Source organism: Halyomorpha halys, unplaced genomic scaffold (assembly GCF_000696795.3).
Source record: "Halyomorpha halys isolate HHAL.00 unplaced genomic scaffold, Hhal_1.1 Scaffold1035.1, whole genome shotgun sequence".
Lineage (NCBI taxonomy): Eukaryota > Metazoa > Arthropoda > Insecta > Hemiptera > Pentatomidae > Halyomorpha > Halyomorpha halys.
The window spans coordinates 33,643-53,711 of NW_027107491.1; the positions used below are offsets into that span (position 1 = coordinate 33,643).

The 20,069-nt window shown below is 32.8% G+C and overlaps 2 protein-coding genes across 2 annotated transcripts; one reads left to right on the forward strand and one right to left on the reverse strand.

Annotated features, from left to right (window-relative positions):
- The first annotated feature begins 15 nt into the window (after positions 1–15).
- Positions 16–6,895, forward strand: Karl (lipocalin/cytosolic fatty acid-binding protein Karl). The gene is made up of 4 exons (XM_014432193.3): positions 16–218; positions 306–534; positions 2,454–2,625; positions 6,652–6,895. Exons 1-4 carry the CDS (start codon positions 81–83, stop codon positions 6,824–6,826), a joined length of 714 nt encoding a protein of 237 aa, XP_014287679.1. The 5' UTR covers positions 16–80; the 3' UTR covers positions 6,827–6,895.
- LOC106687972 (GRIP and coiled-coil domain-containing protein) lies at positions 6,889–18,894 on the reverse strand. Its single transcript, XM_014432187.3, has 2 exons — positions 17,768–18,894; positions 6,889–9,984 (listed from the first exon to the last, which is right to left on the reverse strand). The coding sequence occupies exons 1-2, from the start codon at positions 18,714–18,716 to the stop codon at positions 6,998–7,000; spliced, it is 3,936 nt and encodes a 1,311-aa protein (XP_014287673.1). The 5' UTR covers positions 18,717–18,894; the 3' UTR covers positions 6,889–6,997.
- Between the last annotated feature and the right edge of the window lie 1,175 nt (positions 18,895–20,069).

Consider the following 20,069-nt stretch of genomic DNA (forward strand, 5'->3'; position numbering starts at 1 on the left):
CTTCAACTATCAAACCCTCTTGTGTAATCTCGTTCCTTTTCCTGTTGATAATTTCACTTCCTTACTTACACAGCCACAAAATGTCTGCCTTTTCCAACACCATTTCTGTTTTATTAATAGTTATTATTTGTGCTTTTATATCTGTTGGCTATAAAATTCGTGAGGACAAAACAAAATGCCCAAAAGTGAAAGCATTGAGAAATTTTGATTTAAATCAAGTAAGTTTTGTTAAAAAAATAAGTTCAAGATTTTGAAAGTCATTAATTCAATTGGTGCTTTTACAATTCATTTTTTCTTTTTGCAAGATGTTAGGCTTTTGGTATGTAGTTCAGTATTATGCTACTTCTGAAGAGGAATTGATTTATAAATGTATGAGAGCAGTGTTTTCAATGCCAACTGAAGGGATGGAAGTAGAAATGAATGTAACTTACAGCTTTATTGATGATCCTGATAATGATTTGCTTTGTGGTAACATTACTTGGAGGATACCTGACCCATCTCAACCAGCCCATTGGCTCCATGAAGAAGATACCTGTATGTATTTTTAGTATAAATATTTTTACCCATTACTTCTAGCTTAAAATCAACCTTACCCCATGAGAAATAGCAATAAGGAATTTGATTTTTAGCTTCTTTTTTTTCTTGAGTAGCTGTCATTATATTCTAAAATAGTGTATATAGACACTAACCTATTTCTGAAATTTAACTCCTGTGCTAACAAATTTGGATTTAACAGGATGCCATTGGTGAATAAAAACAAGTTTTATTTGTTTATTCAATTAACTCGTTCAATTTATAATTTGTGCTGGCTGCTCTAATTATTCATTTTTTTTTCTTCTGTTTCAATCCCCATAACTACTTTAGCTATTAGGTGTATTAAAATTGACACCCTTCTAATAATGTATGCATTCACAAATACTTGTTCATTTATATTAGAGATGGATTCCCTTATGTTAATAGATTTTGCATCATGATTACACTAGTAATTGATTGGGGATAATTACCCTTGTATTAGATGCACATCAACTATAGATGGAAGTCTATATATAAATAAGCTATTAGTTGGTGTATTTAATTTGTAAATCTAATTAGATTTGTTTGAAAGTAAGTATTTTTTGTGAAGTATTACCTAGTTGTAACTACATTGATATCGCAAATATGGTAGAATAATAGGATCTAGAGGCAAATAAATAAATGTTTTTGCTTAAATTAATTTTCCAAGAACAATATTTCATAGGATGTTGATAAGTTCTTTTTTTTTTTTTTTTTTTTTTTTAACAAGAAAACAATGAGATTTAGAATCAGAAGAGAATCATCTACTCCTGTTGCTCTAAGTGCCAGTTTATAAAATCTTTAAATAAAAATAAGTTTTTTTTTAGCAGAAGCCCCAAATTCAAAGTTGAAGTCAATGATTCAAACATAATCATCTGTCCAAACTGTGTGGCACTGTCTCTTCATTGTACCATCTGGAACATCAATTCAATCAATCATGTAGAACCACAATCGAAATCTCATTCTGTTGCTTAACACAGCTGATTACAAGAGTTGCTTTTGAGTTATGCCATTGTTTTACTGTTCTTCATCTTGACATTGAACCGTTGCTGTTACTCTCATGGTATAAACTCTATGATAGTTGTAGTCATATCATTCACTAGGTCTGGCATGATAACTGATAGTTCTTATATGTAATGGCTGTGGAGCTATCGTCATGTTAACTGCCATATGTATGTGCATTGATAGTGAACTATTGCATTTAACTAACTATAAAAGTGATAGTAGGGTGGAAAACATTCTTAACATATATTGTAGTGCTTTAGCTATATCTCAAATTGATGCTGATAGTATTTCCTACCTTGTAATATTGAGACTGATCAAGAAATACATTTCTTATGTATTAATGTTCATAAGCAAGAAGTATATTATTAATTTGATCCAAGTAAAACAAAATAAAAATTATTATTAACAATAACTTAAAAGCACTACTTTGAAATTTTCTATCCAAGAAGAACTCCACTTTCAAAAGTTGACAGGAAAGCCAAATTATTAATTAGGTTGTAACATTGACTTATACTAAATGTTCATAATATGATGCAAATGTTTGTACAATAAATTGTTTGTTAAAAACTTGGAGATGATATTAAGAAAACTTTTTAATGTTTCTCCTGGATAATGGACAGAGATGAAACTGAAAAAAATAAAATGGTTTCAAAATATCTAATTAAACTACATTTTAAGCATAAAATATCAACAATTTATTTCCTAACTGACTGTGCCTTAATGAATATAGAATTGAAAATTTGAAGAATTATGTAGAAGTTAAGTAACATAAGACTATTTTTATTATTGCGTCCAATTTCTTTGTATTAATGGCTTTCTCAAAAATTTATATTAAAGGTTTCCTACCGGGAAATGATAAATTATTTTTATTGATATGTTAATGTCCTATTAACCAGATGAAGGAGTCTATAATACATTTATTCTGGACTCAGATAATAAAGATTGGAGCTTGTTGTTACATTGTGCTGAAAAGCCAAAAAGTCCACGATATCTTACCAGTCTAATAATGAGCAGGAACACAACATTACCAGCAGGTGTTATCAGTTACCTGAGAGACAAGCTTCCAAGGTAATTAGTGTTTGTTTTGTACCATATTTTATTAGATTTTCATATTGAAATAAATAGGTTTTCAAAGGTTCTAATGAATGTTATTCATTATTGAACTGACTGTCCCATCCCTCCAACTTCTTGTTTGTGAAAAATAATCAGAATAAAGTTATTCATGTTAGAAAAACAGTAGTGCTCTCATTGGGCTATTTATCAAATATTTCTAAATAGACAAGTTCAGCATCACTTCTTCACTGGCTAAACTAAAATTAAGTTATTAGTGCTTGAAAAAATGGAATTAATATTGCTGATAAAATATTAAATTAGAAAATCACTTCTAAATTTTATTTAAGGAAAATGTTATGTTCATGTAACTGCTAAATGTATGTGGGCATGGAAGTGTAGATGATTAAACCACTGACCTGCGTTGACTGTTGGTTGTTTCGGTTCTTTTTGAAAGAAGCATGGAACTAGATATTATTTATATTTGGCTAAATATAATTATATAAAGGTTATATTAATTGTATTTGACTAACCATGTTACTATTACTAATATTTTATCAGCCACAGAATTATATATTGTGTGGATGTTGTCATTAATAATGTCCATAATCTTGTGTGCCTCCATTTGTTAGTCTAAGCTATTTGTGTCATCTTAATAGTTTACAATAGACCTCAGGTCTATAAAAGTTGTTATGAATTAAAAATTTCCGAAGTTGAATACAAATTCAACATTGAGCCTCACAATAAATTAATATTTCTGAATGGTCAATCTCTAGGTTTGTACATAATATGGAAAGAACAGAGAAGGGACTCTGAGAAACAGCCGGAAGAATTAAGGTTCTTCAAAAATAATTTATAATAAAATAGCAAAACAATATAAAAACAAATTATAACAATTGGTATTCATGGTTAATTAAAACGGTACCACTACAACCCAGAAGGGTCAGGGGTGCAGTACTTTAAAGAAAGTATTGTTACTAGACCAACAGTTGTGCAAGGAGGTGATTTGGTAAGAATTTTTATTGTAACATCTGATTTTTACCCAATTAAGAGTTCCCACCCCGGAGGGCTCCTGAATCCACAGGGCTGACTCACAGTTACAGTGAAACAAAATAATTATTTGCCATGGCCGGATTGAACCCAGAAGTTAGTTGCATAGTGCCTTACCACAGAGCTCCCTGCTCCTACAGTATTCATGGTTAACATATTGAAATTATGGAATATGGTGAGGAGATTGTTCAGTAAAATCCTGACAGACCTACATTTGGTAATCTAATTAGGTCTGAGGGAAAAAAAATTTGAACGATCATAGTGAAGATTCTCCAAGACATAAAACAGGAATCAATGGAGAAATGAGGGATTTCAAGAAAGGGCTTGAGAAGAGAATCCCTATTTCTCAATATAGAGCTTATCAAAATTGTTTTTGAGTAGTTTGTGCCAACAAAAATAATATTCATTAGCATTCAAATATGAAGTGAAATTTTAAATAAATAGGCAGCTAAAGGTAAGGCAAAAATTGTTTGATATGCCTGGTCACTAGAAGGCATAGTGTATCATGACAACAAAATACACATACACGTGTGATAACTTTAAAGCTCCTTTAAAATTAATCCTTATCTTTTTTTTCCTTCTCACAGCCTAGGAACCTTTATTTCCAAGATTTTTCACTTTTTAACGGATTGTTATTATTATAGCACAAAAGTAGGTGGTAAATCATGACTTCTCCAAATCAATCAGCCAGATTTTCCACCTGTCCTGGACAATAACATACTTTTTACATGGATATTTATTTCTCAGTTGATCCATATCAATTCTGGGTTTTTTACCTTCAAAAACTTTTGACAATATTTTCATTGGCTGATTCGACCCCATTCGAGTAACACTCCCTCTGTCTTTTTACACCCTGGACAACATCTGGTCCAATTCAAAGATCTGTTCCATATTCAAATTAATATATAAAAATGAAAATAGTTTACTTTTTTCTTGTTTTAAAACTGTCTATAAATTTCACTATTGATGTTTGTTTGTTTTTTAAATAAAATTAAATCTACCACTACAAGGCATGAAGGGTCAGGGGTGCAATACTTTATGAGGAAGTACTGTTACTAAACTAATGGTTGTGTAAGAAGGTGATTTGGGCACCAGATTTTAACCCAATTAAGGGTACCCAGTTTAGGGCTGGATGGACTCCGGAGGGCTCCCGAACCCACTGGGCGGACTCAATGGCTACAGGTAACAGATAATTATCTGCCGCAACCGAATTCGAACCAGGGTCCTTGGAGTTAGTAGTCCATTATTTGAAATAAGAACATTCAATATTATTTAAACTTTTCTTTTTTGAATAATGATTATCCAATTCTATGCTACTTGTATCTTCAATACATACACACATCAAAAAAAGTTTTGCATCGCCCATGTTTTTGCTAAACTCTAAAAGGTAGGAGTGAGGTAACATAAAGTACAATCTAGTATATACTCCAAAGTATTATTTTTTTAAAGATATTCTATATTTTACAAAAATGTCTAATTTCTTCCAAAAGTCACAAATTAGAAAAAAAAAAAATGCTTCTTAAAATTTTACAAACTAAAGTAATACATTGAGTAGCCAGTATTGCCTCCTCTTGCTCTAATTGAGGCCTGCACACATTCTGGCATGGTTTTAATCAAGTGATTAATAGCATCTTTGTCCAACTTTCCCTATTCTTGGACAGCCCTGTGAATGGGTTCAATTCAATGGGTTTCATGTCAGGAGAGAATTGTGTCCACTACTTCATTTTATCGATACCTGACTCACTACACAAAGGTACTCTTGGATGATTCTTACCCAGTGCGAGTGAGCATTTTCCTCAACTAGGATTAAATATTGTCCATAATTGTTTGCTATAGGTGTTACTATGGGTTTGAGGATATCTCTCAGGAAGCTCAGGTACATATGAGTATAAGTTCATAATATAATTTGTGCGTAATTCCAGCTCAAAACATGACTGAACTAACATGTTGCTTGACATGAACAATGCACTATCTTGGCCTACTATGGACCCTCCAAACTCCCATCCGGTCGAAAGCAAGGTGTGTTTCATCCGAGAAGAAACAATTCCTCCACTAAGGCAATAACCAATTTTCATGATTTCTGACCCACTGAAGTTGCCTTCTAGCTCTGTTCATGAGTGGGCAGCATAGGAATGTTCTAGACCTAAGGTGAGTATCATGAAGACGATTTTGAAAAGTTTGGTCATTACTTTGTTCTCGTACTACGCTGCAGCTGATGGCAGCACTTGAGATGATAAAAAGGTCTTCAGTAGTCGACTGTGGATGAGGAGAAGATGATTGAGGGTGTAGTCCGTGAAGAACACAAATTAGTAAAAAGTATTAGTGCCAATCTTTCAGCTAGAATTTTAAGCCTTTACTTTGCTCTACATTTGATTAACATTCCTCCCTCAAAAAAATGATTTCTGGATATCAAATATTTCTACTGATCATGAAAAAGCTCACAATAGTGCAGGTTCACTTTAAGAACACTTAATCTCAACTAAAGGTAAATGCTATATTTGTTGGCAATTACATTTTTCAGTAATTATGTTGTTTTGGCTCCTAATCTGGTGCTAATCCTGAAACTGCTCTATGTTTATTATTCCCTAATGCTGAGATCAAAAGCTGCCTTTGCTTGGACTTACTGCTATTATGGAAAGATGAGGTGATGCAAAACTTTTTTAGACATAAATGATTTAAAAATGGAAAAATAATTGTTTATTCCATGTTGCATCAATGGCTAGGTTCCAATCAGTTTGTATTTTAAAATTCTCATAACTGGCATAATATACTTTTTACATCTAAAACTTCTGCAGTTAAATTCAACTTGGGTATATAGAATCTTAGATTGACAAAAATATTGTCCAGAATAACAATAGGAATATTGTACTTGAAAGGATTGTTGATATTATCACTTGCTTTATTGGCAAATGTGACACCAATATGTTTTATTTTAATGAAGCTTAATTTATATTCATTTCTGTTATATAATGTAATGCTTTTGTGCATTTATAGGTATGACATCACTTTGGAATACATGTTTCCTATGCAGCAAATTGAATGTGGTGATCCTACACGAAATTTGCATTATGCTGTACCTTTGGCTAAACACTCTAAACATTCCTCAAGAAAGCACCCTTTTCGTCACAGAGGTCGGCGTTCTAAATCTAATAAGCGGAAAGAAATGTAATTGTTCACTTATTAATTATTATCAATTATTGAAGCTGTACTTATTGATTAAAAAAAGATATGAAAGCTTTTTACTGATTCTTATTGAAACTCACTATCAATATGGATTTTATGTTTGTACTTTAATAAATTAAATATATATATTTAGTAATCCAATTCATTTTCCTGTGATTCAACAGAAGAAGGAAATGAGAGAGAAAATCAACATGAGTAAATTTGTGAGTCTTAATATTTCAATGCATAGCCTATTATTGTTCAGTAATTGATGTACATTGATTTCTTCCATATTCAGTTCATTTCTTAAAGTTGACTTCTTTTTGGAGTTGTTCTCAAATACCATTGTTCTCTGATTTTGCCAGGCACTCGATCCTTCGTGTTTTCTTTGTATCAATCTAAGAGGATTTGTTTTTTTACCTAAATGTATTTCCATTTGTGATTTTAATTCTTCCATTTCTTTTTCAAGCATCCATGATTTTCCATCCTCTTTGAAATCTAACTCATTTTGTTTTACACAGATCTTCAAGAATTTTATGAGGAAGTGATTATCTATGTTCACTATTTGGCAGATATTATTGATGTTTTTTGTTAAGTCATTTTTAATTGTATTTACTGAATCCATTACTTGTTGATTTATGTCTTTTTTGCATGTTTGTAACTTATTGTTTTCTTTATAATATATGAATTTACTTAATATATCATCTTGTGAAGGTTTGAAGAATTCTTGAGATGGTCGTTTCTTATAGATATCATTGAGGTCTGTGATAAGCGGAGATATTGTTTGAAAATAGAAGACTTGTTTTGTTGTGTCCTTCCTGATTGGATATGTGTTAGGTATCGTATTAATGGACACAGATCTGAGCATATTGTTCATTATTGATTTATTAAGTGAGAAGGTGGCAAATCCTTCAGAATTATTCTTTGTATTAGTTAATGAATTGTTTTTGTTTGTAATTACTTCCTCTGTTTGGTCGAATGCAATTAAAGAGTTAAAAATTGGCCTAGCCTGTCCTTTAGTGGGGTAATTTTTATTTTTAACATCTTCGCATTTTACGTATTGAAACATTTCTGTATCTTTAACACTTTTTTTCTTATTTTCATCTATAATATGGGATTTTTGAATGTACTGTGTTGTGGGAATGTGCGTAGTCAGATCTTTATTTTCAGGTTCATTTGTTTTTGCATGGCTCTCATTGTTATTGAAGCTCTCATGCAAAGCAGTTTTAAGGTGATCTACACCTTTGTTTACAGACTCTTTATTTATACTCCTTTTAAGTTCATATTTCGACAATAATAACTTCCTAGTTTTGCTATATTGTTGGTAATACTTTTGTGAAATGTTTTTTAGAGTTTCATTTGTTAAATGCCTGCCATACTTCTTACTCAGCTCATTCTTGTGCTCTTTGAACTCTCCCATGTATTTCTCTTTTAATTCCATATAACTATTACTATGCAATTTCGTAATATTGTTTTCTTTGTTTCTTGTTTGGTTCATTTCATGTTTATTATCCTGGACTTGGTGACAGTCTATTGGTTGAACATCATTGAAGTACTCTGACCTTTCCATATAAATAATTGTATGATGATAGATACCAGGTATATGATAAGCTACTGCTGTTATTGTTATCTGTTCAAAGTATTTTTTCTTATATTTGATTGTTTCTACATTTTCATCAGGTAATTTCAATGATCCTGTTTGTATTGACTGGCCAACAGGTCTATTCTCAGTCATCTCTCCTAAAGACTCATCATATTTAGAATTTTCTAGGTCAAATGTTTGAGAGGAATTATTAACCTCTTCTTTATCCTCTGTACAACTTACACATTCATTGATATTAGGAGGTTTCATTGAACTCAAAATACATTTTAATAACTGATTTCCAACTTCAGCTAAACATTTTTCATCTTTTTTAACCATTGTTTCAATTTTACTAGGTTTTGATGTATTAGTCTCGCATAAACTTTTTTCTGTTTCTGAATCAGTTTTGGTCTTTTTATTGTGCTTTTTCACAACCATTTTATATTCATGTTTTATGTTGACCTCTTTAATAACTTTAACTATTGTTTTAGGATCATACACTATATATGGCCGACCAGTATTTTTATCATACTGGATTGGAATATTCTGAAGAAGCTTGTTGACACGGTCAAGTGCAGTTATAATGTTACATATGCTCATGGGTTTGTTTTTTATAGATTCATAATCTATTCTGAATGAGTATAATTTTGTAGAAGAGTGTTGACTTTTCGGTGGCTTTATGGTTTTGATTAGGGATGTGGGTTCTGAGGGTGATGGAGGTGATTGCTTTGACTCCTGTTGTGTTGGTAATGAAAGATTGCTACATTCCTTTTGGATGGTGGATTCCAAAAGATTTGGCTGACTATTGGCACTATTGATAGTGCTGGATGATCTCTGCATACTGAGGTAGGTACATGGTTCTTTTTCAAAATTCAACTCCGTAAGTGAATCGTTCTTTGTCAAGACTAAAGGTGTTGGAACTTCTGAAGCTTTGACTTGTTTTCGCAGTTCATGTAAGATATTACTTAGCCTTTCCTCTTCTGAAATATTTTCTGGTTTTGGTTCTTTCACTAAAGTCTTTTTTTTCTTTATGTTTCTTTTCTCTTTTTTGGTTTGGGAGACCTTGGATGTTTCCATATCTTCAATATTGTTTTTCAATTCATTAAATGCATCGGCGGTTGAAAAATCGTTATTAAAAGATTTGAATAATTCACCATTCGAAGCTGAATCCACCAATGAATTTTTTAATCCGTTGTTTGTGTTAGGACATTGCAACTGTCCATTTTCAATATAAGTTTCTGATTTCAGTTCTATATCTGATTCTATGTCATTACAACTGTCATCTGAATCATTTCCTCCGAGTTTTTCAACAAGCTCTGATAAACTCATTCCACTGGATTGTTTAGAGAATTTGCTTTTTTTTATTGTGCCCAAATGGTTCGGATTTCCCATCGGGTATTTATATTTTCGGTTTATAGGTTCATTATAGAGAAGATCTTTATTTAATTCATCTTTGAAGTTTTTTACTATTTTATCTGTTTCTTTTGAATATTTGTTTTGTGAAATAGCCTCTTCAACATCATGAAGTAGATTAATAACAGAATAATTAGAATGCACATTCGATTTGATTGAGTTAGGATACACTGAAACAAAAAAATAAGTTTGATATAATAAAATAAAGTCTTTAACCAGCTACTTCTAAATATTTTCTTCTGCACTAATATCAAATGACACCTTTTCTGTGTATATAACTAGAAAATAAGGGATAGCAACAGAATACAGCAGTAATATAGGCTGACCTTCGAAAAAGCTTTTGCTAAAATATGATACAAGAGATTTCTTCTTAAGTTGATGATTAAATATATCAATGTTTAACCACTCACAGTTGCTCGCTTTGCCTTAGTAACATTAGAAGCTCATCTAGTCGTAATATTTCAATCAGGATCAAATAATTATTTATCATCTTGTACATATGTATATAAAAGTCTGCTAGCAAATTTAGTATAAATACTAAATCATTGTATATATTATCAATAAAAACTAATTCACAGAGACATCCTGGATGAGTCCAAATAAATCCCCCTTTTAAAAATCTTTACCTCAATGGTTAAGATCCTATCTGGCTTGGCTGATAACAGGTCCCTTTGAATCCCTAAGGGCTATACCAGGATGCCTCTTGTTGGTCAAAAAAATATTTGTTTATACATAATTTACATATATATATTTTTTTAAAGCCATTATGTGTGTTAAGAAAAGAAGCAAGGATGTTGATTATTCGTTTGGTCAAAAGAAATATCAACACCCCTCCTGCTTCTTTTCCTAATACCTACAATGCACTCCACTGGGGTATTCTTATCCTGAACAATGTCAATGTCTGGAGGTTCCCACCAACATTGTGGTAATGTCAAAAGAGCGGTGCCCTTTTGATTAACCCCCTCCTATTCTAATAAGGACCGAGCCACTTCAATATTCGTCAAAAAAGAAGACTAGCCCCTGGAATGCCTGCGGACGGAAGATGCACAGAAGACTGAACTTTAAGAAAACTGTACCTAAATCATTAATATTGTAAATTGATTCATTAGCAGTATTTTGATGATGGATATGTAACATCGAACTGCTGCTCCACACCTAATTGCTTCTAAGGTAGGGGAAGGTATAAATAAATAACCCCCTCCTATTATAGCTTTTCTTTCCTTACCTATATCTTACTCCTCCTACCAACCTTTTCCAAGGGATTCTTAGAGTTAACCACCCTGGATACAAATGGTTCTTGGGGAGTCCTAATAGGCCAATAAATCAGCTCTCAGGTTCAGAACTAAAGGAGTGATCCACTTCACCGAATAAACTGACAGAAACTGCTTGAAGAGGCCAAGAACCAGTAATGGTTCTTCCTCACGCATTGCATTTTAATTGTTGCACTTTCACCAAAGACTGATCAAATTCTAGACCTTTAACCCGTTTGTTGTAGTTTTAATGATTAAAAGATAATATTACAATGATTTTAATTTTTGTTTCGAATCCCGATTGTTACGTACCGAAATTGCTCAACGATTTTGTTAGAGATATTAACACAATCATGCTAAATTCGTAAGTGTTTTAAAATCGAGGACAATTTCATCTTTGTGATAACACAATTCTACTTAAGCTTCGTCGATTTCAATAACGTTGAAGGTTCACAAAAGGTTTTCATATTTGTTTTTTTTTTTTTTTTTTTTTTTTCTTACCTCCTAAAAATTTTATTAATATTATACATTTACAATTATATACACTTACAACTAAGAAATATATACACTAATTTTATTACAAATCTTCTTTTGCCTTGTGGCATTATAAGATGAGGAAGCTGGGTCCGCTGAAGGCGGTTTATACATGTGGGGCTATATAGCCAGGGGCTAACAAAAAATGGGGAGGGGCCATTCCGGCTGGTAATTTGTTTTAATTTGTTCCTTCATTTCATATTTGTTTTAATTATTCATTCAGTAAAGTGAAGGATAAAGGACCGTAGCGAAACTGCTACCTGTTGGTCTATGCTGTAACAACTTCAGCCGCCAAAACCGCTATGACCCGGCATGACTATCTACCAGCTAACAGGGGAAGCACTACTGTCAACAGGCAAACGCCGTATATTACTATTTGTACTATTCCTTGTATTTATATATATATATATATATATATCATACATGTAACAACTACATGAGATATTATAATATTCATAAATGTATGTTACAATAGAATGTGCTGATCCACTGAAAGCTAAAGTTTTGGATAGTATCTCTCCATGTCGTTTAATAGCCCAGAGACTTGACTGGGCAAGAGTTGGTGTAAACTCAGTTCTAAAATGGGGTGTGCCCCAACACCGCACACAACTCAGAAATGACAACATTCATTATATAAAAATCAGACATTCCTTAGAATGGAGCTCTGCTCCAGTGAAAGGAACTAGCGCTGTTAAACAGTGCATTTAATTTATATTATACTTGTTTTATTTTACTAAATTTATTTTTAGGGGTTTGGAGAAAAAAAAAAAACTCAGTGCGAATTTCAGCCTCACTGAATTCCCCTCCTTTGGTGGCTGAGGGTTACAGTTTACAAAGTGGATCAGTGCATTCATGTGCTTTTATATTTGAAAATGTAAGTTTGTCTTTTATTTCACTATGTCTCCTCTGAATCTCTCCTGAAACATTCTCTGTTATCATAAAGACCTGCGGTGAGTACCGAGTTAGAAATTACATTCTTCTTCGTACCTACGTACTAGTATTCTGTGAACGAAATTACTTTCCTGCGGGCAAATACCCAACGAGGATTTGCATTCCTACCTCACGACTGCAGCCTAGTAACCTGTAGTGCGAAGTTTACATCCTTCGAGGCCTTACGGCTTGTCTCAGTAAGACCCATCCTGTCTATTTATTTACCTCCTTACCTAACCTATTTGAGATCGCATTGCCGATATGTTCTGGTATAGAGTAAGATTGTCTATCAGATTAAGAGCTAACACAACCACTTCGACAGGACAAAAATCACCACTTGTTCATAATTACCGAGAATCTATTGAAGTACGAAGTTAATATTTTCTTTTTAATTCCACATAAATTTAGGGCGGCCACACTTCGAGGAATAACCAACCTTTATTCAAAGAAAAGAAACGTAAACTACTAAAAATTAAAATATAAAATGTCTGATCTTCTTTATAACACGTCCCGTTACACCGCTATAAGTAAATTAAACCGCAATACTACTCGCTACAAGTAAATTTTTTTAAATTAAGAAAAGAAAGCCCCACCTACTTTAGTAAACGGACTAGTGAGTTAAGAGTTAAATAAGATATACACCACACTCTCGATATAACACCCTTTACAATAAGGTATACACTACACCCACGATATAACGCTGTTTACAATAAGATATACACCACACCCACGATATAACGCCACTTAAAACAAGTTAATAGTTCAAACTTATGATAAGAGTGTCCTCTAGGTTTATGAAATGAGCTAAGGGCCGGTTACACTATCACAGTTTAAACTACAAGTAATGAATAAATTATTGATTTTTTAACAAACTAGGATGGTGCAACCGGCCCTTAGTATGTTAAAGTCAAGAAACATATGTACCCTATGTCCTAATAATTACTAGTTTAATAGGGCCAATAACACACTCGGTTTTAACAGGGGGTCTGTTAAAAGTAATGCTAATTTCGAAAACCAATGTAAAAAGTGATTGTTTACATCTACTTCTTTACTGATTACAGGCGCTGAGTTAGTGCTTTCCCTTTAAAAATTAAATGACGTGCAAGAAAAGATTTCGGAGAGAATCTGGAAAGATGTTTTGAAAAAAGGGTGTTATTTAGTTTTCATACTTAATAAATATTTTTTATTTTATTCATTTGTTTTTTTACAGCTCTGTAAATTTTTTTTCTAATCCAAGCCAACTTAAAACCAATACAATAATACAACATTTTGATCAGGATTCTTCCGATACATGTAGTGTGTCGTGCTGAGGGGCCTGTTGAACTTTTGTGTATGTGTATTTATTTATTTACGTTTGTATGATTGCAATTAAAGTTATAAGTACCTAAAGAAAAATTTTTTTGGGGAGATAAAGCATTTTTCCAGAAATAAATGGAACATAGATTTTGTAGCAAAAAAGATGTAGCTCCATCAATTAAATTCATTTTAGATCTTCTGGAAGTTATATTTTTTACAAATTGATATTGAAAACATATTATAAAAAATTATGCACCAATTAAAAATTTCCCTTTTGTGGAATAAGAAAATAGTACATAAAAAGTTTTAGTACTACTATAAGCACTAAGTATTTTTAGTAGTTATACTTGCTACCGAATTATAGATAAACTTTGTATTGAAGTAATGAAAAAAACGTTCACGGGTAGGTACTATTTCTATCTTCATTTTGATCCCCTTATTTACTATTTTGAAAATTTGTTTTTCTGTAAATTTTACTTTTTCTGTATATTTCTTAAGGCTGAGTAATTACCTATATTTTAATTAAACCATAATCGAAACACTAGTTGTTCCGGAAAATTATTTTTTCGCATGGGTAAGCGAAAGTAGTTTTGTTTCTGAGGACACACTTATTTTTTATTCTTGCATGAATACAAAACTTCATTTTTTTCGCTAGTGAAGCACTAAAGTCGATTTGGAACGACAACAATGGTAACAAAGTAGTAAAACAATGGGATAAATATCCTTTTAGGAAGAAACATGGCGTATACCTTTGCAAGGGCGTACCCAAGTTCAAAACTAAAGGAAGAGAAGTCTTAGACTGTCAGGTTATGACATTTCAGAACGGAAAAGGCGAATGAAACCAAAATTTTATATAGTGTCGCAATGGTTGAAAACAAATTTTTTTTCATTTCTGGAGGGGAGGGGTAGCTGCCTCCCGCTTGGTACGCCCACGGATATTTGTTTTTCGCACACTATTTGCGTTGTTCATATAGACGGAAGGGAAGCTTTGTCTTAAAAAAAAATATTACTTCGAATCAAAATTTTTATCTGCTTTTTAAGTTTTAGAAACTAAGCAATAAATTCAGTTCCTCGTCTGTCAGTCTGTAGTCATATTTGTTCCAACAGGACTGTTAGGTGGATTTCTATGACATTTTCAGCGATTGTGTGAGTTAGTAGAATTGGTAGGACTGAAATATAGTTGGTTCCAGAGCGATTTTATCAGAATCCATCCGCTACTTAATTACCAATATAACCAACATAAATGCGTAAATTTATTTTCCTCGGTCCTACTATATGGGTATTCGTGTTCTATAGTTTAATATGTTAAATGGAGAAACAATTCCTTCTTTTGGCGTATTAAAACGAAATAACATATAACATGGTTGAGTCTGTTACTAGATTTGTTAAATGGAGACGTCACGCAACAGACCAGCTGAGCTCATCACCGTTTTGTATGTTGTGTTAGATTACTTGCTCGTAGTTTCTCTTTTGGTTGTGTAAGTATTGTTTTGGATGTTTTTAAAACTAATAAAGCAATACATGACAATAATAGTAATGTAATGACAGTTGCCAATTAGCTCATCTTTATTTTCTTTCTCACAAGTTAGAAGATCAACAAGGCACTCAGTAGCCAAACATTCACACAACTTCCACTTTTCACTTACTTTAGGCATAATAAATTACTTTAATCTAAACTTAGAAGTAAACAATAACATGATGTTTTGGAAGGAAAGGTTATAAAACAAGTTGCTCAAAAAATCCGCTACGAGCTCTTATGCGTTTAATGTTTCACATGAGTTTGAATAGGGCTGCTCACAATCCTATACTTATAACTTTTAATATGGTAAAACATTTTACATTTAACACATCATGAATACCCCTTTTACTCGTATATCAAAAGCAGTTTTGTCCGATGACTTATAGTACATTTTTTTTTTTTTTGTGGTGAAACAATGATGGTATTATTTTTTTCTACCTAAAAAAACTCTTAAAGAGGAATTTTGAGGACAATTGAAAAATTAATTTTTTTTTTTGCTCTAACGTTTTTCCTTCCTATCAAACTTTATCTACTACATGATTTGTTCTCTGATCCTAGGATCCAATATTACTGGATGTAGACAATGAGTCCAATACTGTATCCTGCATTTAAAAGTTTGATTTAAAATCGATGTGTGGAAATTAGAAACCAAAAACTAAGGTTTAATACGAAGTGATCCTTACAGAAAATTAAACTTTTAAAATAGTAAATAAAGTGATCTAGTAGAAATAGTTAAATAAGTATATAGAAATATTACTAATCCATAAACTTAGGAAAAATGAAAATATTTGATTGTTGCATACTTTAGAATAATATGAGTATAATTTCAATATGTCAAAAATCCAACTAACTTCCATAAGATCTTTTTACTACAAAATAGGTGTTCTATATACTTCTAAAAAAATAATTTATTTCCAAAAAAAAAAAAATTTATTTAGATACTTATTACTTAAAGCGCAATCATATAAACATAAATAAATTAATATATATACACACACAAAGGTTTAGCAGACCTCACAGCAATTTCAGAAGTTCAGACATGGCTACTACATGCATTATGTAATATCCGAAGTAACGTGATCAAAAAGTTGTGGAGTGATGGTTTTAAGTCGCTTTGATTTAAAAATAGTTTGGAGAACATCAAATTCTTCACTGATTTAATACTACCCTCTGAAAAAATAAATAAGATATTTTAGTTATGAAAAACTTATAACTTCCATTTCACTAATCAAGTTGTGTCATATACCTCTGGCAGTGGTTTCTGCATCATCTTCATCTAATCCTCTTACTGTATTGTTTAAAAAATCGACTGTCTTTGAAAGTGTTCCGAAGATTTCTCATTTTGTCTCGCATGTTTTCCAGTCTTATTCCGTTATTATATCTAAATTGAGAATTTTGGTTCATAATGTTCCCACAAAAAAATATGAGCTGTTCTAAAAAATTAGAATGTTCCAATTACTCCAAAATCAAGTTTCACAAGAATAATTTGGAATGAATTAATCAGGGTTGCCAGGGCCATACCTAAAACTAATTATTAATTATCCGAATTTCAAAGATAGGATTTTACTCTTTAAACTATTTTTTAGTTAAAAAAAAAGAATTTCCCACTTGAAGCTGGCATTAAAACTCTAAAATGTGGTCTACTTTATACGTTTTATGGTACCTCCAAGATGCTCAAGGAGAGGAGATATTTGTCGTCTTCCGTCTATGGCTTTTTTCAGAATACTTATAAGCCCTTTCCTTCTTTTTATTGAAAAGAAATAGAATTGAAATTATTTGCAAATATGAAAACCTCTTAAGAACATTCTCCGTTATTAAAATCAACTAAGTTAAAGAAGAATGTGTTATCATTTATATTTATCTCTGAAATGAAACCTTCCTCGACTTTAACAAACTTTCACATTTTCCATAGTTGTTTGGATACCCCTATATTCCTTAGAGGAAGGAATGCTTGGAGGGGCAAACTATCAGCAAAAGTGAAGCGATATAGGCAGGCCTTTTGTGCCTTTCAGGGGCGTTGCAGAGGAGTATGGAATGAACACGTGCCAATCACTGACTATGTTCTGTTTCAGTTTAGCTTTGAATGGGAATAGGGTCGTGGTACTCCCTGTTATTGCCACTATCACAGCTGAAAAGAGATTAGAAATTAAAATGAAGAAAAAATTATCTTTATCAAACCCGATCTGAGCATATGCTACTAAAATTTACATTGCTACTATAAAGCACATTAATTAACATATTTCAATTTACATCTTGGTACTGTAAGACAAGCTGCTGGGTATGATAGAAATACGATATTGCATTTTAAAAAAATCCTACAGTTAACGATCAGAAACCATTGCACTACAAATTATTTCACAAAAACTGCACGCTATGATCACTTGATGCTGCAATAAACCACCGTTTCCTATGAAATTATCTCACCTCTGTGCCTCCCCATGAGTCCCGACTTGCCGTACTTGGCCAAGAGGAATCGGTAGTGGATCTTGGTGGCTTGGAAGGTGGACACGGGGACCTGCCTTGGCCCCTTGTTCCACTTCTGGGTCGCCAGTACTCTGGCCAAGGTCTCCGCCGGGATCATACAGGCTTTGGCTCTCCGCGATCCGTTCCTCATCCTCCTCCTCATGATGAGTTTAGCTCTCAGGGTGCGATCAAGGAATGAATTCAAAGAAGGAGTCCTTCGTAAGATGACCGTCTGCGGAGGCTCGTCGAGGGCTTTGGCCCAGAGCGGTAGCGAAAGCGGAGGGACAATGGCCACTGGTGTGATGTGCTGTTCCATTATCTCGTTTTCCAGAACGAGGCTTTTGTAAGTGGATTTCATCGACCATTTTAAATTTTCCACAATTGGTTTCTTTTTAAAATCTTTTTTCCAAGAAGATAACAACTTCTCCATCGATTCTATACTTCCTGCGAGTGATTTTTCTCTATTGAACGTCCTCTTTTTTACAATTTTTTTCGAGTTTTCTTGCAAAGTTAGTTTATTTCTTATTAACTTGGTTGTGTTGTTTTTAATCATTTGACAGACATTACTGTAATGCAAAGATCTCGTGTTCTGTTTCAATACTTGACTCTTAACACACTCTTTTTTTTTCTTCTTGGGTTTTTTGCGAATCAAAGTATATACTGACTCTCGCATACTGAATTCTGTTTTTTCAGTCAGTTCTTCTGTTTTTGTTTCACCATTTGCTTGATCTGTTTTTTTGTACACGATTTTTCTGGCTAGTTCTTTCATCAAGTTGTACGTTTGCTTTTTTAATGCTTCTTCAGTGGTAGCACTAACTTCTTTCTTTCCTATTAACTTTTTAACTAAACCTGACATTGTTTGAGAGCATTCTTCTTTCATGGAAGAATTAACATGTACTTCCGTAAACATCTCTGCGATTTTCCTCAAATTTATTACAAACCAGAATATCCCTGTGAAGAGCGGAAACTACTTCTACTTATAATTTTCACCTTTTTATAAATATTTTACTGTTCCGAAACTGTAACCTAAATTTAGATTTCAACAGAAGTAATCAAACTTGATTTCGAATAACATGTGAGCTAATTGATATAATACAAATTTTCAACTAAATGTTACGAAATGATGTTAGTACTTTTGATAATTTAGGTAATGAGTCATTCTCAAATATACTGCATTTTTTTATTTTTGAGCTGAAGAAATCCGAATTATTGGAAACATACCTAAAAGTCCGCTAAGTTTTGTGTAAATACCAAGGAAGGCCCAACTGAAATCATTAACGAGTTTGACATAATATTGGTTTACTAATGAGGAAATTCCAGCTCGGGTATAGAAAGAGTTTTAAATATTTAGAAGCTCATCTCAATGAAAGTGGTAACATTGACGAAGAAGTGGCCCAAGGAATTGGAGCGGCAGAGATGTTCAGTATGGTCAGGCGGGGTTTCCTCGGAAGAAGTGAGGTGACAAATCAAACCAAACTAGCCGTCTCTAAATCGACCTTCCTTTCTATCCTATCTTACTCTTAAGAATCGTGGACGAAAAATATAAAGAAAGGCACGGAGAGATAGAATAAGGAACGCTACGGGCTAATCTCGACGTTAGACCAGCTGAGACCATCCTGGAGGAGCACAAACTAAGATATTTTGTACATCTTCTCATGATGGAATCAGATAGAAGCGCCATGAAGACTTCTATCTCCTGAGAGGACAGTGGAAGGGAAGCATGAAATGGATTGGAGTAGGTGATGAGAGTTGATTCAAGAGAGAGTCATTTGGGCCAGACTCATTAAGCGGGATCCTCACACCGCAAAGTTGTAGAAGAGGGAATGACTATGATGATGATGATAGATTTGCTATGAATTGCTCATTTACATAATGCACATTTCGCTCTTTACACATATCAGAAATAATTTATATGTTATCTCTTTTTGAAAGAACTTCTATTCTATTTTTTAATTTCACATATGAAGTCGGAAGAGCTTCAAATGGAAGCACAACAAAGTTCCCCAGCGGAGGTAAGCAATACAAATGCTAATCACAATTTACCAATTATTGAGGCCAACATTAATACAGATAATAGTTGGTATTTAGTGACAGGGCGCAAACGTTCATCAACTATAAATCAAGACCCGAGAAAATGTCCTAAAAAAGATGAATTACCACTCGATAACAGTTTTGGTGCTCTATCAACGAATAACGATTCTGAAACTAGTAATAATTTGTCAACTAATAATAATGGTTCTGAAACCGTTAAAAAAACTGTTAA

Bases quoted from the DNA above. Each gene is read 5' to 3' on its own strand.
- LOC106687972 (XM_014432187.3), bottom strand. From the start codon at position 18,716: ATGTTTACGGAAGTACATGTTAATTCTTCCATGAAAGAAGAATGCTCT. The intron at 9,985-17,767 runs GTGAGATAATTT...TTTTTGTTTCAG, and splicing joins ACTCATGGGGAGGCACAGAG to TGTATCCTAACTCAATCAAA.
- Karl (XM_014432193.3), top strand. From the start codon at position 81: ATGTCTGCCTTTTCCAACACCATTTCTGTTTTATTAATAGTTATTATT. The intron at 219-305 runs GTAAGTTTTGTT...TCTTTTTGCAAG, and splicing joins GAAATTTTGATTTAAATCAA to ATGTTAGGCTTTTGGTATGT. The intron at 2,626-6,651 runs GTAATTAGTGTT...GTGCATTTATAG, and splicing joins CTGAGAGACAAGCTTCCAAG to GTATGACATCACTTTGGAAT.